Below are 25,897 nucleotides of genomic sequence, written 5' to 3' on the forward strand. Positions count from 1 at the left end.
ATATGGCCGCATAGGGGTGCTATTTTGGCTGGGAACGCGTAGTATCAGCCGCGTTCCCCAGCCTGACGGGTCCTGACGGCGAAACCGGAAGTGGCCGCCAGCGGGACCAGGAGCATCAGAGCGACTCGTCGTGGGCACCGATCAGCTGCAGGGGGTTGAGGTAAGCCCCAGGTGAGTAAAACTCAATTTTTTGGGGACACTTAAGGTTCACTTTAAGCATTTATCTTCTGTGTTTTTTTTTTCTTCCTACACTTCAGGTGTACTTTAAACCGGTTATCTTATACAATTATGGCAAAAAAAATTGATGCTTAATCTTAATCCAGTTTAAATGTTTTCTGTTTGAGGGTGCAGTTCCCTTTGGCATTACATTCCCATTTCATATCTCCCTTCATGCTGTGCATTTGGATCAGTGTAATATGCAGGATTATGATGCTGGGGGAGTCAGTCAACTTCATGTAACTCAATAATCGAAGAGAGAATCGCACACCACTGGGGAGGTGCCGGACCATTGAAGACTGATAACAGAAAAATCGAAGAGGTCCGCACACTCACGTGATCCAAAATCAGGGTTTATTCAACCAACGTGACACAAGTCCACTCCATAAAACGACGACTCGTTTTGGGGCCCTGTGGGGTCCCCTTTGTCAAGGTAAAACAGTACAGAATGGTAACGATTCTGTACTGTTTTACCTTGACAAAGGGGACCCCACGGGGCCCCGAAACGAGTCGTCGGTTTATGGAGTGGACTTGTGTCACATTGGTTGAATAAACCCTGATTTTGGATCACGTGAGTGTGCGGACCTCTTCGATTTTTCAACTTCATGTAACTGTCTGTCGCTAAAGGATGAATGTTTGTTCTACGCCTTGACTTAGTAAAGGGGGGCACAAGAGGGAAAGAGGCTCCCAAATGGTGATAAACTGTGTTATAAATCTCTAAAACAAGAAAAGGTTGAGGTGGCTTGCCTCAAATATGGACAAATGAGTATATAAGATTCACAAATTTTATTAAGCACTAAGCAACGCAATTTGTGGGTCCTTCCCACTTCCTCAGGCCAAATACCGTGCCAAAGAACATCTCAGCCTGTGTAAGGGACGCCTTTGAGAGCTTCTCTCTGGACACAGGTTTGGATTAAAGAGGAGCTGTTAGGTATAGGGTCTCAGAGAAAAAAAACACAAATATCAGTAGCTAAAGATTGGCTGTACTTACATTACATATGCATTTCACTGTCCACGTTTGGATTTCACATAATTTTTATATAGTATTTGCAGAGAATGATGCTCCTGACAGCTCATGGCAGGTTCCATGTTTGTCTGTCTACTATGAAGCCAAATGTGTCGTCATGTCCTGCCTGCTTCCTGATGATTCACTCACACAAAAGATCCCTAATGAATAACACTGCTGTGCAGTGAATATTAATTAGCCATGTGGCTAGGAACAATAGCGGACTCCTGCAGTGTACTCTGCCCGGAGATTTTTCAGTGCTACGCTGTTGTAACTTGAGCCTGTACTTTCTCACTAGCAGCCGAGGGGAGGACCCAAGCAGCCCCAGAATGCTTTGCAGTATGGTATGCGGCCTCTCAGCCTCTTAAGAGCTTGGGTCTGACATACTTGCAGTTCAGCACACATCAAAAGTAAGAGAGATTATTAACTTCAGTATTGCCTTTTTGGCTTCCTTCTAAACTGTTTAACCACCCTGGCGGTATTGACGAGCTCAGCTCGTCCAGGAAAAACTTGCTGAAAGCGGTATTGACGAGCTGAGCTCGTCAATACCGCCAGGGAGATTTCTTGTTTCTCTTCCCCGCCGGCTGCACTTTTCCCTCATCAGAGGGATTCCCCAGGATGGCTGGATGCCTGCCAGCACGCTGTGGGTAGCGATCTGTGCTACCCACAGCATACAGAACTAGCATCCAGCCACCCTGGGAATCCCTGTGCAGCCGGCGGGGCAGAGAATGTGTGGGGCTGTGCAGGGATTCCCCTTCTTTGCCGGCGGGTGGCTGGTGCGGGGATCCTCTCTGTGGGGGGGCCGGGGATCCCCGTACTGTGCATGCGGGGTGACCCTTTTGTGTGTGCGGGGGGGCGGGTATCCCCTTCTATGGGGCTGGTCTTGGCCGGTCGGGGACACCCCCTTCTGTGGTGGGGGGAAGGTGGGTGTCCCCATCTATGTGGGCTGTGGGTGGCCTCTCCCTCCTCTTCCCCATCCCTCCCTCTCTGTCCCCCGTGTCCCCCCCCCCCCCGATCCCGTGTCTCCCCCCTGTAAGAAGCCCTGATCTACTCACCTGAGGGCTTTCTCCTGCGGCGGCCACGATGGACACCCTCCTCCTCCATCGCCGAAGTCCCGGTCTGTGTAATTACAGTACGCGGCTTGGTGACGTCACCAAGCTGCGTACTGTAATTACAGAGAACACGAGACTTCGCGATGGAGGAGGAGGGTGTCCATCGTGGCCGCCGCAGGAGAAAGCCCTCAGGTGAGTAGATCAGGGCTTCTTACAGGCGGGAGACACGGGATCGGGGGGGGGGGACACGGGGGACAGAGAGGGAGGGATGGGGAAGAGGAGGGAGAGGCCACCCACAGCCCACATAGATGGGGACACCCACCTTCCCCCCACCACAGAAGGGGGTGTCCCCGACTGGCCAAGACCAGCCCCATAGAAGGGGATACCCGCCCCCCCGCACACACAAAAGGGTCACCCCGCATTCACAGTACGGGGATCCCCGGCCCCCCCACAGAGAGGATCCCCGCACCAGCCACCCGCCGGCAAAGAAGGGGAATCCCTGCACAGCCCCACACATTCTCTGCCCCGCCGGCTGCACAGGGATTCCCAGGGTGGCTGGATGCTAGTTCTGTATGCTGTGTGTAGTGGGGGGGACACAGGATCAGGGGTGAGAGGGGGGGCATGGAGGACAGAGAGGGAGGGATGGGGGAAGAGGAGGGAGAGGCCACCCACAGCCCGCATAGATGGGGACCCCCACCTCCCACCCACCACAGAAGGGGGTGTCCCCGACCCACCACGACTAGCCCCCATAGAAGGATGATACCTGCCCCCCCCCCCCCCCAATGCACACACAGAAGGGCCACCCACACGCACAGTATGGGGATTCCCCCCCCCCCCACAGAGGGGATCCCCGCCGGCCACTACCAGCCAGCACAGAAGGGGAGCCCCCCCCCCACAGAAGGGACACCCGGCCACAGTTAGGGGGCATCGGGGGCAATGGGGTTGGGGGGGGCAGAGGCACCCGCAAACCTAGCTCCCTATACATATGACTCCCTAGACCTGGCTGCACATCTGTCTCCTATACACCTGGCTGCACATCTGTCTCCTATACACCAGCAAACATCTTGCTCCCTATATACCTGGCAAAACATCTAGCTAACTACACCTGGCTGCACATCTGGCTAATACATCTGGCTATACATCTGGGTCTTATACTCACCATTGGCATGCTGATCCCTCGCCGCGTACCTCTGATAGCTTCTCCAGTGCCTTCTTCCATGTCCCTTGGCGGATTTTGCTTCTCCCTTGGCGATCACATGTCCCCCGTCGATCGGCGTTGATGGCACCAATGTCACACAGCATCATCAAAATCTCGCAGCAAACACTTTTTTTTAATTGAATTCAATACAATAACCTGTATTGAATTCAATATAAAAAAAATGATTGCAAAAAAAATTGGTTGAAAATTATTGGAAATTAATTGAACCACTTTTTGCACGGAAATCCTGGGGAAATAGAACGCCAGGGTGGCTACCACAGGAGAATAGAGGTTTAAATTAGCGTTTGCAGCCTGACAGTTACTCTTTAAAGGATACCTGTGAGGAAAAAATCTGATAACTCAGTAGAGGAAAGCCTCTAACCACACCAATCCAGTGCTGGGATACTCTGAACATATTTGACTAGAACTAGTTGACTATGTTCTTGTGACCAAGCGCCAAGCCGTGTGTGAGCACTACCGCACTGCTTTGTGCTACTGTGCAAGCGCAGGACATGCTTGCGCCTGTGCAATGCAGCGGTGATGAAAAGGGTCCTGGGGCAGCGTCAGTGGCATGTATGAGGATGGGAGAAACCTTTGGTTCATCCAGAGGCTTCCCACCACTTAACCTTCCTGGCGGTAACCCCGCTGGGCCGATTTGCATACATTTTTTTTTTCACTTTGCTAGCTGCGTGAGCACACCGACCACCGCCGCTCCGTGCCTATCCGCCGTGCCGCCCCCCCCTAGACCCCTTGCGCAGCCTGGCCTATCAGTGCCAGGCAGCGCTGAGGGGTGGATCGGGACTCCCAATGACGGGATGACATCATCCCGCCCGTTGCCATGGCGACGGGGGAAGCCCTCCAGGAAATCCCGTTCTTTGAACGGGATTTCCTGACCGAAGCGGGTGGGGGGATGCCGCTGCACAGCGGTTATCATGTAGCGAGCCCTGGGCTTGCTACATGATTTTTTAAAAAAAATTTAAAAAACTGCTGCGCTGCCCCCTGGCGGTTTTTAATAGACCGCCAGGAGGGTTAAGTAATAATAATTTGAGTATTTGTATAGCGCTTTTCTTCTGATGGACTCAAAGCGCTTGCAAGGCACAAGTGAACTCACTTAGTATACAGTAAGGTTGACTTTACATGTTGTTCTCCTACAGGTTTGCTTTAAAGCCCATATGTTTTTGGTGTGAATATTTAGAGAGCTGATCCATGTATGTGTGGCATGTTGGGGGAGAAATGCCTGTATATGTGCCATTTTTATGTGACATCCGCTTCTCATATTTTTATTTTGGCGCTGGAAGAACTTCGGACTTGTCTCATGCTATGCTCAACCTCCAGGAGAAATGGGCAGAGGTTTTTGTGTTATAGATATGCATCTGTTTTAACCCTGAATGCGTTGATTCAAATAGGTGTCTCAGTAAGCCGTGGGGTAGTTTTTATAAGCAAAAGTTCTACTTTTTAATAGTTTTGTAACTTCAAAGTTGTTAACTGCATGTTTATTCATGGCATGGTAGTTAATTTCCTAACTTTTTCCCTGTCTAATTAGTTAGATTTGTTTGGCCTGAGCTCACTTTGGAAATATAGTTAATTGTGATGTTTATTATATTAAACCACGGCTATTTTTAGTGCAATTATTTTGCATTGACTAATTTTCTTTTTTTCTTCTAAAGCTACCAGCAGCTTCATCTAACTTTTTTTAATTAGGATTTTAGTCGGATTGGAACTACAAAACATAACTGTTGATTTTATTTTGTTTGATGTACATCAGTGTTTCTCAGCATTATTTCGATTTTTACCTCTTATGACAACAAGTAAGGATTAAATGCTTTTGGTAACATTATCTCAAATACATGCACACATTTATTGGCAGTATACTCTTGTGGAATACAATTTTCACACATTCCCTTAGGATTTTAATTGCCTATAAATACGGTACTTATTAAGTTTTTGTTTCTATACAAATATATTTTTTTCAATGTTTAAAACTTTGTTATAGTGACTGTGCGACATACATGACCATGTCCTGAATAAATACTATGATCCACAAATAAAAACAAAAAGGTGACCCTTGATTGCAGTTTTGAGTAATGAACCAGGCTGGGAGTTTTTAAAAGCCTCAGGAATCTTTTGCAGGTGTTTATAGTTAATTACTTGATTCAGATGATTAGGTTAATAGCTCGTTTAGAGAACCTTTTCATGATATGCTCATTTTTTGAGATAGGAATTTTGGATTTTCATGAGCTGTATGCCAAAATCATCAATATTAAAACAATAAAAGGCTTGAACTACTTCAGTTGTGTGTAATGAATCTAAAATATATGAAAGTCTAATGTTTATCAGCACACTACAGAAAATAATGAACTTTATCACAATATGCTATTTTTTTGAGAAGGACCTGTACATAATACCAATTGTATTGTTGTGTATTTGTGAGGAAACGCGGAAAAACAGCCGCAAACACTCAGAGTAAGGCGGCTGTTTCCGCATCTGACATGGCAGCGCAATGCGGAGAAACCGCATAGGCAGAGCGGCGGAGTCCGCGTTGGAAGCGGCGGATTCAGCGCATGACAAGGGTACTGACAGCATGGGGGAACGCGGGGAAGCCGCCGCCTGCCCGGGTAGCAGTGCGGCGGGTCCCGCGTCCAATTCAGCGCGTACATTGCAAGACATGTTTGGTGTGGCTGGGACTACTAGTCCACATAGGTTCAGAAGGACGCGCGCGCACTGAGAGACAGAACCTATATAGCAGCCAGAAAAGGGTCAGCTGACCAAGCTGGTCAGCTGACAACTCTGCTCCCTTTCATTGGTCCAGCAGTTAAGGAGGGGCTGGAGAGTGTTTTAGTATATATACTGCTGGCTGTTCAGTTGCTGGTTGTCTGGCGTTGCGATCACTATGTGGTAGCACTCAGACCTGAGTCAGATCCTAAAGTGTGCCGGGACCAGCTGGAGCTGTAATCCTACACTTAGCTAGATTCTGTTGATAGTTTAAAGTACTAGTTTGATTGTGATTATCTGTTATGACCTTCTGCTTGCCTGACTATTCTTCTGAACTCTGATCCTGTACCTTGCTATTCTGATACCCTGTTGCCGAAATCCAGCTCACCCTTAGACTCTGCACCTGCCTCTTGATTCTGTACCTCGATAAGTCTGATACCCTGTTGCCGACCCTGCTTGTTAGTGACTCCGCATCTGCCTCCTGTATCTGTATTGTATCTGTCCGTGTGGTAACGACCTGGCTTGTCCGACCTCGAGAACCGACCTTACTGTTAGAGGCGGTTCCCAGACCTGTTAGTGACACCCTCTCACTGGTGTCACTCACACTCTGTCCTTCCTACTTTCAGCCTAGCTCCTCCCCCGGGAGAGTCTAGGCATACGGAAGGAACATACTTCTGTGCAGTACTCCTTTTTGCTTCTGTACCTTCTCCTAAGGTGCAATACTCAAAGTATTACTGTTGCACCAAACACTCTTACTCTACTCAGGTGTCCAGAGGTTAGCTAGTATATCGGATTATCGGTGATACTGCAGATCATCTATAATCTGGTATATAGCTGTATTCCCAGTGATACTGCAGATCACCGGTAATCAGATCCTCTCTGAGTTACACCGATCGTTACAGTATTCCCTGATATGGTAAAGTATCCTGCCCAGTATGGGTTTGTGAGTAGGATTTACTTATGCTTGTGGACTTAATAAACATTGTGTTTATATCGAATAAAAATTAGGGTGGTTACTGTGATTGCAGAAATAAAGTATTCTGTAGGAAATAAAGCCAGTACTGGTCTCTCCAGAAAGGCTCCCAATGGTCCCCCATCTTGTTCTTTGATGTCTTTTCCTACCACATCTACATGGTTTGTGGTGAGAGCTCAAGTCCTGTAATCTTTGCCCCTCTACTTGCAATCACTGCAAAGCTAAGTGGGTAGTAAAGGTGCCCATATGTTACTCTATTTACGGCATCGATATCCGGCTGATTCGATCATAATGGTTGCATCTGGCAGAGATCGATATCGCAACCGGGTTTCAATCCATTTCCGTTTGGATCAGTTGAAATGATCGATCTGGTATAATGGCAAGATATCGCTTGAAAATGCTCGGTCAGGCGCACGGCGGTGTCATATGATTTTTCTGTGTTCCCTTTGACTTAGGAAACACGAGTCTCACATCAAACAGGAAAGAAAGCAGACCTGCCATCTGAATTTTAACCGTAGGCAAAATGTGTAAGAACTGTGAACCTCGCCTTACTCTTACCTTCCTATATTACTTTTTTGATTCAAGATTTAAAGAAATGGATGTGGGACCTTCATTGCTTTCCTAAGGAGGGCAGTAGGTACTTTTTTTCAACAATGATTACTTTGTTTTATTTTGTAATCCCTCTCCCCATGGTTTCACTTGAAACTAGCATAGCTTTTTTCCCATCCTAGCCGAAGGTGTACACTGCACAATTGTATTTTTATTATAGATGCGACATTAAATTCAATATCATTATTAAAGCAGACCTGAACTCCGAACTTCCTTTCTGCTCTAAAAGATATGCAACAGCACAATAACCTTTAAATAAAAAAATGTCTTTGTTACAGCTGATGCAAATCCTGCAATAAATCTGCAGTGTGTCTACTTCTTGCTTTCATGGAAGCAGACATATTGTTGACATCCTGTGCTTTCAAATGAGCTTATCTGCCGTGGAAGTCAGGTGACATGGGAGAGATCAAATTACAATTTCTGATTAGACGCAAATAAGGGGGAATTAGGCTAAACTGTCTAAATACGTACAGGGTGCATTTCTCTGTTTTCTCTGTTTTCCTTCTGTCCTGTGCAAGAGGTCAGGTCCACTTTAAATTCCTGGCTGTGGGATTCAAGGTAAATGTAACAAGTGGTGTAAAGGTGTTGCAGAGACATCCTGAGGGCCCATTCACACTTGCGTTTGCAAAACCCCGTCCGATTTTTGGCAGCGGTTTGCAGGAGTGATTTTTCCACTATTTCACATGGAAAAATTACTGCGGCGATTTTTCCGTGATCACGTTTAGCACTTCTATAGCACTGAAACGCGATCGCCGGGAAATCGGCTGGTGCAGGCGGCGCATTTGCGTTTCGCGATTTTGGGCGATTTGCAGCGATTAGCGCAAATCGCCCAAGTAAGAACGGGCCTATAGACTTTTATTACACTAGCGCTTTGAAAAGCGCTAGCGTTTGAGCGTTTTGCCGAAGTCGCCGGCAAAACGCTCAAGTGTGAATGGACCCTGACTGCTTCAAGCACAAGCCTTTTCAATTGCATGGGAGAATTCACATAAAGCTTGTTTGTAGTGTTGTGTCTGCATTGACTTGTGCCTTTTTCTCCTTCTTCCTAGATATTCCGTCGGGCTGACAAGAACGGTGAGTAAATGTCTACCTCTGAAATGTTTTCTTGCTGATTGCTTTTTTTTTTATATTCTGCATCCTGTGAATGACGAAGGTAACAGATTTTAATAAAGCTCCTGATGGCACAATATGGTGAGAAATATATGAAAATATATGAAAATATATGAAGTAATGGATACGAGTGACTCGCTGATGGGAAGAAATCTACTATTTTGATCACCAACAAGTGAATTAACCAATTTATACTCAAGGGCCCCTACACACTGAAAATTGTAATGTCCTTGTGATTTTCTGCATGTTTTAGGCCAGAAACCCACTAGGAGCAATTTTTCTGAGCGATTTGAAAGCTCCCGCTAATGTAATGCTATGGGTGTGATCCCACTTGAGCGATGTGATTTTAAAACAAAATCCTCCATAGCATTGCATTAGCAAGAGCTTTTTCAAATCTCTAAGGATTAGAAATCGCTCCTAGTGGGTTTCTGGCCTCACTGTTAATTTAGGGGTTGTAATGTCCTGTACACACTGAAAATCGCCAAGCAAAATCGCAAATGTGATGCAATTTTAAAATCTCATGCATTTTTGCATGCGTTTTTCTTGTGATTGTTGATTGGCTAAAAGATTTGACCTCTGAAAAACGCAATGCAATCGCCTAGCAGCTTAAAAAGTGCTGCAGTCACTGCGATTCCAATTTTTATAGAAACGAATCGCACCGCTGTGTACAAGTAATCATGATTTTTCATTATTTTTTAAAAGGCTTTACAAACACATTTGATTTTTAAAAACTCTATTCAGTCAGTGTGTACAGGCCCATAAAGTGTAAATGCGGTGCAAGTACAAGTAAATGGGAAATTGAAAGAAAAAAAATATCAGTGCACTGTATTTGCTATGCAATTTGCATACTCTGCCATTCATATAACCCAATCGCAGACAGGAAAAATGCAGCAGGCACTGCATCTGCGATGTGCAAATTGGATCACTCTGTACATGGCACAGCAATTAGTGATGGTGTCCTTGCAATCTGCTAATTGCATGTGCTTCAATCATGCGAAGCGCATGCAATCAGTGTGTACTGGCCCTTAAAGGCTGCAGCCGGAGGGAGCATACCTGTGTATACACTCTGACGAAGGGTGATCCTGAAACCGCACGCTGTCAGGGTATATTCTTTGAGTCTCTGTCCTGTTAATATTGCTCATGTGTATACTTTGCTATATTGCCCACTGCTTGTGATCACTATGTGCTTCTGCTATGTATACCTATGTGAAAGTTCTGCCTTTCAGTGACTCTATATGAGTACGGGTGTATTGTCACTTTTGATGTTTGCTGGAGTGTCATGACCTTTACCTGCTAACTTTGTGTGATTTTACTGTTACTTCTATTGTCTCAATACAAACCATAGCATTTATTCACGGCTAGTGTGCGAGTCATTTGTATATATTGCCTGGCCCTTAAAGGCCCACTATTACAGAACATTTCAAATACATTTAAACACAGACATATAACATATATTTTGTCCCAGAGTAAAATGTATTCTAAATTACTTTTTCCTATGCTTTTTACAGTAGATAGTAAAAATCTAACTGATTTTGGACTAGTCCATCTCCTCATGAGGGATGTTCAGTATTTCAAAGATAAAGATTGACTGTTACCATGCGCTGGAGAAAAAAACCCCTAATTAGTCAAAGCAGCGTGCAGAACTGAGGAATACCCTTAAATCCTCAAATTGTGCAAATGGTTAGATTTATAGGAGTCTGACACGCGCTAATCCAATCAATAAGCTTTATTCCTACAAAGTTGTTTACAAATATTGCAATAAAAAATAAGTACCCCACTCCACTCATACACTCCACACCACCTCTACTCTCATACCACTGAAGGGCCCTTCTAAAAAACAAAAATGAAATAAAAAATAAAAATAATCATAAAAATTAGAACGTTAAAAATAGGCATATAATGCTTCCCTACATATGCAGGTTCCGACCCAGCAGTTTCCTATATGGATCAAGAGAAGATTTAAAACTGATTTGAGGACCGTCCTGTTAAACTTCCTCCAGCAAGTCCCACATTCCTGTTACAGACTTAGTTTATAGAAGATAAAACCTCAACGCGTTTCTGCCAATATCCGTTGGCCTTCTTCAGGAGGAGTTTAGTTATCCTAAACTCCTCCTGAAGAAGGCCAACGGATATTGGCAGAAACGCGTTGAGGTTTTATCTTCTATAAACTAAGTTGGTGACGGAGACTGCGGACTAAGTGCTATACCGCGGAAGCGCGCAGCGGTAACCTTTGTATCAAGGTCCAGGAGTCTCCGTGCGAGTGGTGACGTCACCCGGAAAGTAGAACCAACATACATCAAAGTTACGCTAAGCGGAAGTGCAGCGAGCGGGGATCTGTATCTTGTGAGCGGAAGCGACGCAGGCTGCACGAGAAGGCTGGCGTGGAGTGCCCTGAACGAGCTGCGTGACAGCGGAAAGTCTAGAAGGTCCAGGAGCGGTATGTGGACTTTGTAAGGATTTATCTAGCAAACCTTGTAGATTGAGGCACTTGCCATATAATCGGACTGATCCATATCTGTAACAGGAATGTGGGACTTGCTGGAGGAAGTTTAACAGGACGGTCCTCAAATCAGTTTTAAATCTTCTCTTGATCCATATAGGAAACTGCTGGGTCGGAACCTGCATATGTAGGGAAGCATTATATGCCTATTTTTAACGTTCTAATTTTTATGATTATTTTTATTTTTTATTTCATTTTTGTTTTTTAGAAGGGCCCTTCAGTGGTATGAGAGTAGAGGTGGTGTGGAGTGTATGAGTGGAGTGGGGTACTTATTTTTTATTGCAATATTTGTAAACAACTTTGTAGGAATAAAGCTTATTGATTGGATTAGCGCGTGTCAGACTCCTATAAATCTAACCATGTTCAGTATTTCCTTGATTCTTTACAAACCACTTCCTGGAAAAAGAAACCTACCAAGATACTGGCCTTCATATTAGATTGCACACTATTTTGGCACTGCCATTCAGTAGGTGCTTTTAAAAATAAAATCCTGAGACTCTCCCATGAGGAGATAGACTAGTTCAAAACTTGTTATTAGTTTACAAGGGTGGTTATTGAAAAAAATCATTAAAAGACAATACAATCACGTATAATTTCATATCAAATAGGGATAAATTAATAGACAATACATTTAGATGGTAAGACTTAGAAAAACAAAAGTTTACTTTCTTAAAACAGAAAGAATTTGTGATAATGCAGGTTGGAGTGAGCTTTAGATGTCTCCCAGGGCATCACTGCTGAATATATGCAAATTAACCATTGTACCCTTAGAAGCTAAGCACACCTCCAGAACCGCTGGAATGCAATGATGTGTCAGCTTGTTAATTTGTACAGAGCCATAATAATCCAACATGCATACAGGTAAGACTTCAAATGGAGGTAGAACAGCTAAACAAAACAGAATTGCTCCAGGTTAGAGAAACATGCAGTAAAAAAGTAAAATGCTGATACCACTAAGTAGGAGGTCGCTAGGGCGGTAGACCATTCCGGCCAATCAAATTGGAATTGCTCACTGGTGGATGATATGGCATGACCCAGCTATTACTGTCTCCATAAGCAGATCAACTCTGTTCAAATTGCAGGAAGGGAAAGGTGGGTGACCTCCAATTAAATAGGATGACCCTTTGGACAATGTATTACATTCCCAAAAGACATGCAGGAGACTGCCTGCGACACCATAAACCCAGAAACGTTGGGGGGAGTGGGTCGGAAAGATACTATGCAATTTCAAGAGAGTTATACCCACTCATCATAAGTTTAATAGCAGTCTCTCTAAAGCATGGGGAAGAAGAGGTCTTCCTAATCGTTTAAAAAAAAAAAAAGTTGTTCACTGCTTATCAGTAAGATCTACCCCCAGCTCAGTGCTGCAAATATGTAGGCTTGGGGTCTGCTAAAGCTACCATCATATCCTTGTAAAAAAAGGAAATTGTCCCTTTTACTCAAGGAGCTGCCTCCTCAAAGCCTATCAAAGAGGGGGCATCTGACCTCCTGCCAAGGTCCCCAGACCTCAGAATTTGCAGGTTTCTAGAGTGCTCACATCTTGGAATGTCCTTAGTAAAACTCGTGCAGGTTACACTGGCACAAATGTACATCTCGTGTATGTATTTAAAATGTGACCTTTGTGATACTGATCCTTTTGCTTTTTGCTTTTGAATGGCAAAGTGATCTGGTTTGACTTCAGCTAAGTACTCTGGTTTCCTATAGCAAGCTAAATGTATGTATTCAGTAGAGTCTCGGGTTTTCCCCCACTGACTGGGATTAGCTGATGCCAGATAATTGTGCTTTCTGTTTGCTTGAGACTCGATGTTAAAAATAGGCCTAACTAAAACAGTACTATAACCCATTCTATATACATAGCACAAACTATGTGTTAAATGTTAAAATACAGTAGCTAAAAGTATAATAACCTTGGGGGAGACATGGAGCCCAGTCAAAACAGCAGAGCCTACAAAAGCCTGCAGCAAAGACTACGAAGTTACCCTTCACTACAGTGGGTACAGCCGTCAATTGTTGGTTGAGACTTCTGGTTAGTTGAGTTCGGGATAACTGGGACTCTTCTGTACTTGAGGGGTAATGGGCTTATTCTAAAAAACAGCTGTAGACTATGGTAGGGACACAAGCCTGTGAACCCCTCTATGGGGACATGTGCATTGTTCTCTATTAATGCTTCATATTGTTATGGAGCTGCATGAACAAATATGACAAACTGAGCTAAAATGGTTACTATCTGTATTAAGATGATTGGTTTCGTGATAAATATGCACATGGAATTAGCAGCGTATGAGAGCAGTGAATTTATTCTTAGTAGGCATGACCGATTATAGGAAAAAATTGAATTGAGCGATTTCTGTCCGAAATCACGATTTCTATTCAATTCACGATTTTCTTCAAATCAAGCTTTGTTCCCCCTCTGTGTCTCTCTGTCCCCTGTCTCACTTTGTGCCCCCTTAATGTCCTTCTCTGTGTCTCTCTCTACCCTCTCTCTGTACCCTCTGTGCCCCCTCTGTCCCCCAAGCTGCAGCAGTGCTAGATATATCTTCTAGCACGAGTCCAGCGCTGCCCATCTATCCACTTCGCATCCTGCAGGATCTAATGCACAGCATACTTCCTGTATGTCTTGTGACATACAGAAACCAGGAAGTATGCCACGCACAAGAGCCGGCAGACGGCGATAGAGGCCGGACAGTGTTGGGTTTGTGCTGAAGGTATGTCCAACACTGCAGATGCTGCGGGCCGTACTCACCAGGACTTGGGGGGGGGGGGGGAGCATGAAGCCGCTTCTTTAAACTTCCCCTGTGCAGAAATGACGTCATTGCGATACTTGCCGCTTTGATGATTCCGAAATTGTGATCTTGGTGATCACGATTTCGGTTTAAATTCGATTTATCTTTCAGGCCTAATTTTTGGCTTATTAGTGTGATCAGATATGTGAGTGCAGGTATTGTATAGCGTTGGGTAGCAGCGCAGGAGCCCCAAATTTGTCAATAGAGATGGCCAGTGAGATGCAAATTAAATGCAACTTGAGCTGAGCCAATCCAAATCAGCAGGAATTGCACTGGATTGGCTCCATTCTAAGCTGCATTCAGTTTGCATGCAAGCTGTAATTAGCACTTCATTAATTATCTCTAGTTGTCAGGGCAGCGGAATACAAGAACGGTCATTCTGGGATACAGTCTGCTGTTGACAAACAGGAAGCAGCAGGAAGGACTCCTCCAACTAGGAGGAAAAAAAAAGGTTTCACTTACCTGTGGCTTCCCCCAGCCCCTGCAGACGTCCTGTGCCCGGGCCGTCTCAAACCGATCCTCCGTTCCAGCACAGGCAGCTAGTTTTGTTTTCAGCAACTGGCTGTGGCGTACTTGATCGCACTCCCACCGTCCTGCACAGGCACAGTATGCATGCATGTACCTAGTACACTGTGCCTGCGTAGGACGACCATGGCAACAGGAGTGCAATTGAGTACGCCCACGGCCAGGGCTTTATCTGTTACTAAGGACAAGTTTTAATTTGATTTCTCATCTGTGTCAGCTGACTGCGACAGCAGTAATCTCATTTGTAAATACAGGATGTTCATATGTCTGCTTCCATGAAAGCAGGAAGTAGAAACACTGGAGATTTATTGCAGAATTTATATCAGCTGTAACAAAAATGTTTTTCTTTAAAGGTGGTTATGCTGTTGCATATCTTATAGAGCATAGATGGAGTTCTGAGTTCAGGTCCTCTTTAAAGCGGACCTTAACTCAGAACATCTCTGCTCTAAAATCTTACTACACTTGTGATTAGACACAGATGAGGGGGAATTAGACAGGCTAAACTCTCTAAATACATACAGGGTGCATTTCTCTGTTTTCCTTCTGTCCTGTGCAAGAGTTCAGAGCCCACTTTAATGCTGGCAGTAAAGGTAACTCCATTCTGCTCTTCATCCACCATGGTCTCATGCTGCCGTCAGGCCCTCTCTGTACATTAGAACAGACTGCTGCATTCAGCAGTGAAAGAGTGAGCACAAGAATGGGAAGCAGCTGTTGGAAGGGAGACGCAGGTGTTGCAGAAGTACTTCTACACGCTTTTTCAAGTCTTTGATAAAGTTCTTCCTGGAGTTAATTGTTCTGCACACCGAGGTGCTGCTCACAGCCATGTAAAACTTTGCATTATTCAATAAATAGAGGCCACTATTAATAGACACACTCCAGGGATAAATGTACGAACTGAGCATCCTCTATACCCCAAATGACATTTTCTTAGCGTTTCATGGCTTGGCGCATTCCCTATATGGATTTTTCCTTGGCTTCTGACTTAGAAATAATTGTATTTGCTTAAAATACTATTGATTGCTCCCCCTGAGAAAATCCTAAAGAAAATGAAAGGCATTAGTTTTCTATTTTTGACAGCTTTGTAAAAATGTATTTAATGTATTTTTTCCCTCCTTTTAAGGACCTATTTTAGTATAGAATGCATTGCAGTAATCTAATTTAGTCTGAATATGACACAAGGTACAGGTTAATTACAGCTTACAGACTGTGTGCTATTTAACCTACAGTAGCCAATCAGTTGTAAGCTTCAGTTCAGAACCCTGAGGGGCTACTGAGGATTTAGTTCGATTTTTGTGTTTTAAAAATAATTCCTTTATTGAATGTATTGGCAAGACTGAAGTGTTTGGCACAGCAGTCTACGTTTCTCGGTACTCGTTGTTCTGGCAACAGATTCTACCTGATATCCTGTTAACAGACTCTCCCAATTCCCATTCCACCTCCTAATCAGTAGGGGGCAATGTAGTGGCTTTGTGGGTAAAAGTTATACCTTTCAGTCCCTGTATAAACATGAATCCCACTGTAGGTACCTTTTATGCATGTAAATTATATATTCAGGCATCTGCTCAGTCAGTATGTCCCCACCCAATCAAAAGCTGCATTTTACATTTGAGCCATACCATGGGGAATATGGCTAGAGTTGCTGCCATTTTTTTTTATTTTTGAAGAATAGTCCATTTTCATATGGTTTTCAGAACACAATAATGGCATATTCAAGTAGAAAATTACATTTTACAAGTAACAAGTGAATCTGAGTGGAGATCAATCAGAGGCAAACTTTAGCTTATAACAAGTTGTAGGAACATAAAGCACAGTAGACATGCTAATAAGACATACAGTAGATATCCATTTTTGTTGATCAGTTGCGGCGACCCCAGGCTCCTCTATCTTCTACTGCCTCTTGAAGCTTTTCCAAGCTCATGTTTGTTGCCTCCATGATACTATATAGCCAACACATTCTCTGCCGTCCTTTACTCCTTTTGCCCTTGATCTTTCCCAGCATCGGGGTCTTCTTTGAGTCCAAAGTATTTCAGCTTCATCTTCAGCCTTGCTCCTTGAACAGTCGAAGTTCATTTCTATAAGTATTTAGCACAAAGAGAAGCAACACGCACATTGGTTATAATAGAAAACATTCAAACTTTTAATTATCCCCAAAAATCCAAAAGGCAAAAACAAGCAGTAAAAAACATATACCGGTACTGTAATGATCGCTGCTGCAGCAGCTATTACTGGAAGTAGTAGTGCTGCAGCTCAGGCAGTTCTGATCTATTTCCATGCAAGTTGCATAGCTTTGTCTGTCTTTCCCTGCTGTCAGCTTGTGACTGATTATCATTCACCTGTGTGGGAATCTGCATGTCTGCTCCCATTGGATGACCTCAGTATAAAGATCTGCTTCCTGCAGGGTTTCCTTGGGTTTTCATAGCTTCAGCCTAAGGGCCTTTTTCCACTAGCCTGCGATTTGCGATTTGCTTCTGATCGCAAATCGCAAGGTACATTATACTGATGGAAACTGCAGCAGCAATTTCCATTAGTGCGATCCGATTGCGATGCGATTTTGGTCAAAGCGCAATCGTCGTCCTGCCGCGTTTTGTATGCGATTGAGCTGTACTATAATGAGTATAGTAGCTCAATCGCAATCGCAATCGCATAGTGGAAATTGAAACGCGATTGCGATCGCGATTGCAATCGCGATCGCAATCGTGATCGCGTTTCATAGTGGAAAAGAGCCCTAAGCCAGTCTTGCTGTCGCTTTAGCCCCCGATCGTGTTTCTTGTTATAAAGATACTTTGCTGGTCTTTGCATCATATATTGGTTCATTGCCAATATATATGCATACCAGCACGTTTATTATTTTCCTTGTATTTGTGTTACGTGATACATCAGTGTCGCTGATGTATACGTACACGAACTGTTTATATCCTGTGTGCAGTTAGTCAGCTTTCCAGCACGTTTTGGTAGGTTGCGCGTACCGTGACCACCCGTGCTGAGGTAGTTACCCTGCTCCTGGTTCTGTTTGTGGATTGCGTTCATCTCTGCGAAGAGATAGCGAGTCCTTCTGAATCCTGTTCTGTTGCTGTTTGTGGATTGCGTTCATCTCTGCGAAGAGATAACGAATCCTTCTGAATCCTGTTCTGTTACCGTTTGTGGATTGCGTTCATCTCTGCGAAGAGATAGCGAATCCTTCTGAGTCCTGTTCCCTGTATTATTCCATTCCTAGTCAGCGTTCCTGCTTATGTCATATATCGGTTCATTGCCGATATATACATATGTTAGTCAGACGTTACAAATAGTTTCATTGATAGCTGTAATTGTAATGCGCTAGGAAAACATACTTATTGTATATTTATCTGTGTTACGTTCATCTATCTTAATCCTGCTATTTTCTGACTATCCTGTCCTGTCTTTGTGAGGCACGCCATCGCCGCATCGCATTGGCTGCCTCATTCCAGTCTGTCTGGTTTTGGACGCTTGCTGTCGCTAAGTAGCCGCTAGCTAGCAAGCGTTCATTCTGTCTACCTGTCCTGATCTCCTCAGTTCTGGTTTATGTGCTCAGCGCTACTTTGCGCTGAGACGTTATAACGAAAGTATTGTTTGTGGCTGTCAGATCAGCACCGGCTCTGTGCGCCACAATCTCCTATTGGAGTCAGTCCTGCCCTCCACTATACTAGGGATAGCCTGTTTCCTGGTGCTAGTGTGTGTACCTCCTCCACGCCAGCTCATGCGTTGCATGCTGACTGTGGAGAATACACCACCAAGCCTTACAGGTACTTATCAGGCATCACAATTAGGAGGTGTGGAGGAGGTTGACTACAGTTTCGCATTACGATCTGGGCTTTTTCAAGACTGTTCATACGGTCTTAAAAAATCCCAGATTGTAGGGCGAAAGGATCGATTGTCGAACTCCTCTGCACCTCCTCATTGATGCCTGATAACTATGTTTTTTACTGCTTTTTTTTCTGCCTTTTAGATTTTTTGGGATAATTTAAAGTTTGAAAGTTTTCTACTATAATCAAAGTGAGTGTTGCTCCTGGATTGCTTATTGTAACGATTGTGCGCTGACACGGCGGAAATCCTCCACAAGCGTGTATTTGCAGGCACCCAGCAAAAGGTGCTACGCACCTGTAGAGGGAAATTCCTGTCGGCAGATGGCGCTGGGGAGTGCAGAGGAACCAATCCTCTGTACCTCCACAAATGCCAGACAGGAATTGCAGAACGCAATCGCAAGAGAGGCGATTGCGAATGAGATTGAGCAAAGGGACAGGTTGTATGTGTGTGCGCCAATCCAGTCGCCACCCCGCGACCGCGCACACACAACAGCAGATATGAAATAGGAACGCGATCGCGAGAGGTGCGATCGCCAGACGTGACACAAGGCAGATCAGAATACAATACAAGGGTAGCAAAGGAACAGCAAATAATACAATGAGAAGATGCGGAAAACAACGCTAGCTAACCGCGAACACCGCACTCATTCGCAACAGTGCACGCGGTTATGCGCGGTCTCCACGTGATAAGCACAATAGAGACAAGCACGCCTAACTAACCATTGACAGACAAACATGAAACAGAGGACGCGAACGCTTGCTTAACGGTTACCTCACCGAGCCTCCAGCAAGCGGTCGTAGCAGATAAGACAGACACACGAAAACAGGGACAAGCGAGAGATAGGATCCACAGCACTAGCGAAAAGTGGCTAGCGCGATCCAGGTACAGAGTAGCAGAACAGAAGGATCCCCAGCGCTAGCGAAAAGTAGCTAGCGCGATCCCATGAGACAGAACAGAAGGATCCCCAGCGCTAGCAAAAAGTAGCTAGTGCGATCCCAGGAGACAGAACAGAAGAGATAGCTGGTAGCAACCGCTGCACCAGCTATACTCCAAGAACAGAGATCAGAACCATTTCCTGTCAACCACCATAGGGACAGGACAATGGCAACAGGCAAGACAAGACAGAACAGGCAATACAGATAATACAATCCTAACTGCACTAGGGAAATCTGCCTAGCGCAGATTCAGGAATTACTCTAAGCTGATGTTCAAACAGCTGACACCCCACCAGGAGTGTTACATAGGACGAAATCCTTATGAACAGCGAAGCATTGTGGGAAAGACATAGTACTTATAGTACACGCCTCCAATGAATGTGGCCAGGCAATTTGCATGACAACGTATGCAAATTCCTCTGCAAGCACAAGCTGCAAAACTGACAGAAGCTCTTCTTTCCAGAGTCCTGCAGCATGCAAATCAAAACAATGGTCAAAAAGCTGCCTGCCTGCACAGGCAGCTGAGCAAATCAGCACACTTCTCTTTGTGCTAAATATTGTTGGATTTTTTGTTTTCATCTGAAAGATACACCACAACAATGGTATTTGGTGAAGTGAACTGGACATACTGGTGTGCACTATGCTTTGTCTTTAGGTTTCATTTCTTTAAGGATTGACTGAGTGTATCTTCTTGCAGTCCAAGGGATGCTCAAGTCTTCTCCTGCACACAATTTGAATGCATTGATTCTTCTGCACTCAGCCTTCCTTATGATCCAACTTTCATAACCACACATTACTACTGGAAAAAACATGGTTTGACCAGAACAACCTTTGACAATGAGACATATTTGCTTTTCATTTCATTTCATTGTTCAAGTTTGTCATTGCTTTTCTTCCAAGGAGTAAAAGTCTTAATTTCATGGTTGCATTCTCCATCTGCCGTGATCTTTGAGCCCGAAAACACAGTCTGATACTGCTTTCATTGCTGCCCCATACATGCCATGGAATGGCTATTGATGCCATGATCTTATTTTTTTTTTAATATTGAGCCTTATGCCAACTTTGCGTTTTACTCCCTCACCCTCATCAAGAGGTTTCTTAACTATTCTTCACTTTCTGCCATAAGAGTCGTATCATCTGCATATCTGAGGTTGCTGATATTTCTTCCAGCGATCTTAATTCCATGCTTTGCGTCATCCAGTCCTGCATTTTGCATGATATGCTCTGCATAAAGGTTAAATAAATAGGGTGACCATTTACGGTAGATAGCTATAGTAGGGAAGACATACTGTACAGTAGATTAAGCAGGTCGTGATAAAAAGGCAACGTGGGCTATGCTGTCGTAGGTAGTAATGGTAAAACTTCAATGTGCTGCATGGGCACTGCAATTTTACCGAAGGTTCATGAATCCGGTCCTTAGCAGCCTGAACCTTTTGGTCTGAGGCCAAAAACCACTACCAAGGAGCTAGTTATATAATTGCCATCCCATTTACAATCACATTGTTACATGAGAATTACAATATTAGACTCTTGGGAGGGCTAAACATGAGTAGGACAGTGGGAAACATGATACTAGAGAGTGGGGTAGGTAGGGTCTTTATCATAACCTACCAGTTGTGAGCAATCGGTTTAAGTTGGCTCTCCTGTAAATAGTTTAAGGTTCATGCCTACGCAGGGACAAGGACTCAGTTACTTCAGGACAGAGGGCTGGTGCACACCAAGCGGCTTTTTCCGCGTTTTCAGATCCGTTTGCGGCTGCGGATCTGCTTGGTCAATGTATCTCAATGGGGTGGTGCACACCGGAGCAGGCGGCGTTTTGCAGAAACGAAAAATGCCTGGGTGAGGCATTTTTTGGATTTCGGATGCGTTTCTGCCTCAATGTTAAGTATAGGAAAAACGCAAACCGCTCTGAAAAACGCCTGTTCAGAGCGGTTTTGCAGGCGTTTTTGTTACAGAAGCTGTTCAGTAACAGCTTTACTGTAACAATATCTGATATCTACTATACTTAAAACCGCAGCAGCAATCCGCAAAACGCTAGCAAAACGCCTCATAAAAATAAAAAAAAGCGTTAAAAAATCTGCTAGCATTTTGCGGATCTGCTTGCGGTTTTTGGTGTGCACCAGCCCTAAGAGGGTGCAAGGAAAAAGGCCTCCAAACCTTCACCAGCTTCTGAAGGCAGTCCTTGCCTATTCAAGACTTCTGAGTTCATCGAAGCTTCATGTGTAGGAGTCTTCCAGGTGCCATCAACCGCTTGTTTGGTGGCTATTGTTTTGGAAATTTTACCCAAATGTAAGGTTATAATGTGAATTACGACCATATTTGTTAAAGCGCTTTTCTTTTGCATATGGATTCGACTACATGATGGCTAATTGGATCTGGAGCTCTAAGTAAACCTCTGGTTCTGGACAGGCATACCAAGAGCCAAATAGACTTCATGCTTTAGATATTAGCAGATATAAAACATACCAAGTGGCGGTAAGCGAATACTTTGCAGATCAGCAGATAGTACTCTGCAGGAGGTGGTTTGGTATTCATGAGTTTATTTGTAATAAATGAGCGCTGATCTAAACACTGCAGCAGGCTGCCTGACTACCATTTTTTTGTGGTTTGATGTAAACTGCATAGGCCAGCGCTTTCCTATATAAGCACACTGCAGTTTGCCTTGAGTGCATTTGATCCCTCACAAACCATAGATCAATTAGCTCATATTTGCGGCTTTCCAATATAAGTAGCTGAAATAAAACATTAAAGACACAAAGCATTGTAGCTTGCATAGAACGGCGGGAGCTGCATGCTTCCGGCCATCTGGGAGGCTCTAGAAATAAGCAGACTGGGTATACCACTGACTCCTTTGTGCATTCAGCCAGTTATACAATGCTGCAGTACTTTCTAACTTAAAGAGGAACGCCAGTGAAAATAATGTAATAAAAAAGAGCTTCATTTTTACAATAATGGCCTCGATTCATAAAGCATTACCTCATGCGGTAATGCTAAAAACAGCAGACTTTCCCGACCACTTAGAAATGTGTCAATTCATAAAGGCTGTTACCGCATGAAAAGCTGACATTACCGACCAGGGAGATAAATTACCGACTTGGCTGTAGTTACCTCCAGCACATGTCAGTAAATTGTCAGCAAATGTAAATTCATAAAGCCTGCAACAAGCGGTAAGCCTGACGATAGTTACCGACATCTCTACCCAGGCAGCTGGGGAAATCTTTATGAATTAGCACACAGACCAGGAGAATACCGAGTGCGGTATTTTCCCCGACAAGATTTTTTTTATCGCACTGCTTTTTATGAATCAAGGCCATTTATGTATAAATGATTGTCAGTGTTTGCCCATTGTAAAATATTTTAAATCCCTGATTTATATTCTGACATTTATCACATGGTGACATTTTTACTGCTGGCAAGTGATGCAGCTGCTGCTTGCTGTTTTGGCAGTTGGAAACCGCTGTAAACCGCTATTTCCCACAATGCAACAGGGTTCACAGACAGGAAACTGCCAAGAGTACGTACTCAGAATTTCTTTGTGGGAGGGGTTTCACCACAATATCAGCCATACAGCGCCCCCTGATGGTCTGTTTGTGAAAAGGAATAGATTTCTCATGTAAAAGGGGGTATCAGCTACTGATTGGGATAAAGTTCAATTCTTGGTCGGAGTTTCTCTTTAAGGTACAGATGCAAGTACAGCATCTGATAGCTCTGATGTGAGCACTGGTTCCTACTGTTAGGATGTTTAGACTTTTGGTCAGACAAAAAGCTAACACAATTTTGGTCATGTAAGGAAGTCAAGCAGAAAGATTAACAGACACCTGAAGTGACAGGGATATGGAGGCTGACATATTTATTTCCTTTAAAACCATGCAAAACTGCCTGTCTCCCCTACTCTACCCTTAATACTTTTAGCCATAGACCCTGAGCAAGCATGCAGATCAGTGGTTTGACTGAAGTCTGACTGGATTCACTGCATGCCTGAAAGATCAGCACCATGACGTCAGGAAACTGGTGATGTTTTTGGGAAAGGAAATCACTATGGCAGCCTCCATAGCCCTCTCACTTCAGGTGTCCTTTAACAGCAGGCTCTATGGGCGAGGCTTCTGCTTGGCATCAACAAGTTTAAATTTGGGTGTACTTCACCGCACATCTGATGGATTTCAATGACATCTTGGGGCCATTGCACACCAAAAAGTGCTAGCGTAATCACAAACACTCAGCGCTTTGTGAAGTGTTTTTCCAGAGCGATATTAGGCATGTGCTTAGAGATTTATCATGCCTAGCAATTTGTGGAGCGTTTTGGTGTAGCGGCTTTTTATGTTTTGTTACAGTAGAGCTGGAACTGAACAGCTCCTGAAACAAAAACGCTTGGAAATTCGCTGTGTTCTAGTGCTTTTCAGAGCGATTTTCCTCTTTCCTATACTTAACATTGAGGCAGGATCACACTTGTCTTTCAGTTTTCTACACTTTTCAGAAAACTGAAAGACAAGTGTGACCCCTGCCTTACAGCAGCTAATGTTATTTATAGAGAAAACTGACAAATTGCGCATAGATGTCACAGAAATCTGCATTTAAATGAATCATCAGGCAAACCATGATCGGTGAAACATGCATGTCTGTGTTGCTCACCTTTTTCTCTGCTGGATCGCATTCTATTTTGCCGTTATTTGCTCCGGTCGGGCTCCACCGCAACCTGGAAATAATTGCTCCACGCAGGCGCAGTAAACATTTTCTATATGCGGAACGCTGGCGCAGTTGGATCATATAGCGTGCACACGCATACTGCCACTGGAGGCATGTTTCAGCTTGCCGTCCTCGCTCGCAAGCCAAACTCTCCACTTCAGCCTCCGCCCATTGAAACACTCCCTTCAGCCTCCGCCCATGAAACACTCCCTTCAGCCTATGCCTCTGAAAAGCACAGAAATGCTGCAGGACCCGTGGTTGCGTTTGGAAGAAAATCACATCGCTCTGGTGTGATCCATCCCATTCAAAGACATTAGCCAAGAGTTTCTTGATGTGCCCCAGCCCATATATCCATATTTTTTATTTTTTTCCTGCGTTTTTTGCCTTTTTTCTGTTAATTTTTTTTTTTTTTTTACTAAAAAAACAAAAACAACCTGCACTAGTTTTCTGCACAACACTTGGCATTCCTCATTGAAAATCACTGGCTACTGTAAGAAAAAAACAAAAACCTGAGTTCAATAGCGAACGCACACATCATGTGGAAAATCGCTTGCTAGGAATCTTCTGCATTTCCCACAGACTCCAGTGTGATCCCTTCCTCCATTGTAGGTCATTGCTGAAAAATTGCATTTTTGTTTGAAAACTCGCATACAATTTGAGTCAATTAGATCATTTTTATGTAAACTAATTTCAATGGTACACACAGAAAAATCACAATCCAAACATTATCATCCAAAGGTGCATTAATAAAAAAAAGCACAAATACCGCACACAAAAATGAACAAAAGAAAAAAAAATTACCTGAACGGCCCTGAAAAATCAAAGTAAGATGCTTGCATGCGGCAAATTGCTAGGACAAGTGTGAATTGGCTCCGTACAGACTGAACTCGCACTCAACTGAGATGTCTCAGGCTTAGTTCACACTGCAAAATGCAATCCCTTAACGATTGAAATTTTGCATAGCGATTTTCCAAATGAAATGTGCGTTTTTTTTGCACATTCCTTTAGGGCCCTTTTCCACTACATCCAAAGCTGTATCGCGATTTTCCGCAATGAGTCCGCAACTAATGCATATCGATGGAGTAGTTTCCATTAAATGCTGGTGAGCCATTGTGGAGCGATACCATGTGTTGTGGAGCGAAATATGGGTTGCATGCTGCAGATTTCTGCAGCATGCATGCAATTCCCCTCAGCAGCTAGTGAAAGCTACATCTGGACTTCCAAAAGACGCCCACGCGGAAGTGGAAACAAGCCCTTAAAGTGAACCTAAAGCCGGGGGAAAAAATGAGATTAACTCACCTGGGGCTTCCCTCAGCCCCCTGCAGCCGATCGGTGCCCTCGCAGCCCCGCTCTGACGCTCCAGGACCCGCCGGCGAGCACTTCCGGTTTGGCCGTCACCGGCCGACAGGTATGGGAAACCGAGTGATTGTTCGCGTTCCCAGTCTGTATATCGCCCCCTATGCTGCTATTGCGGCCTCCTGGCCTCATAGGGTGACACTGCACTAATGCTTTGCTGAACACTATTGATCGGCAAATGCAATGCAATCGCCCCCAGTGTTGACCAGCCCTAAGGCCTTGTTCAATCTGGCATAAACTAGGCTTGCACTAGTTGAGATTTGGAGCTAATAAAATACATAAATACTGTATTTTTTGGAGTATAAGACTCACCTTTTCACCCCCAAAAGTGAGAGGGGGGGGACTGGAAGTCACTGTTTCTTATAGTCCAAATGCAGGGAGTTCCTGACTTGTGAACGCCTGCCAATACGAACCTCCAAC

The 25,897-nt window shown here is 44.2% G+C and overlaps 1 protein-coding gene across 3 annotated transcripts in view; it reads left to right on the forward strand.

Moving 5' to 3' along the window:
- Positions 1-25,897, forward strand: part of NECAB2 (N-terminal EF-hand calcium binding protein 2) — a 378,886-nt gene that overhangs the window by 46,422 nt on the left and 306,567 nt on the right. For all 3 annotated transcript variants that reach the window (XM_068259472.1, XM_068259473.1, XM_068259475.1), the window contains exon 2: positions 8,813-8,837. In XM_068259472.1, the coding sequence (XP_068115573.1) occupies positions 8,813-8,837 (25 nt within the window). The remainder of the gene's footprint in view (positions 1-8,812; positions 8,838-25,897) is intronic.

The sequence above is a fragment of the Hyperolius riggenbachi genome, chromosome 11, assembly GCF_040937935.1.
Source record: "Hyperolius riggenbachi isolate aHypRig1 chromosome 11, aHypRig1.pri, whole genome shotgun sequence".
Classification (NCBI taxonomy): Eukaryota; Metazoa; Chordata; class Amphibia; order Anura; family Hyperoliidae; genus Hyperolius; species Hyperolius riggenbachi.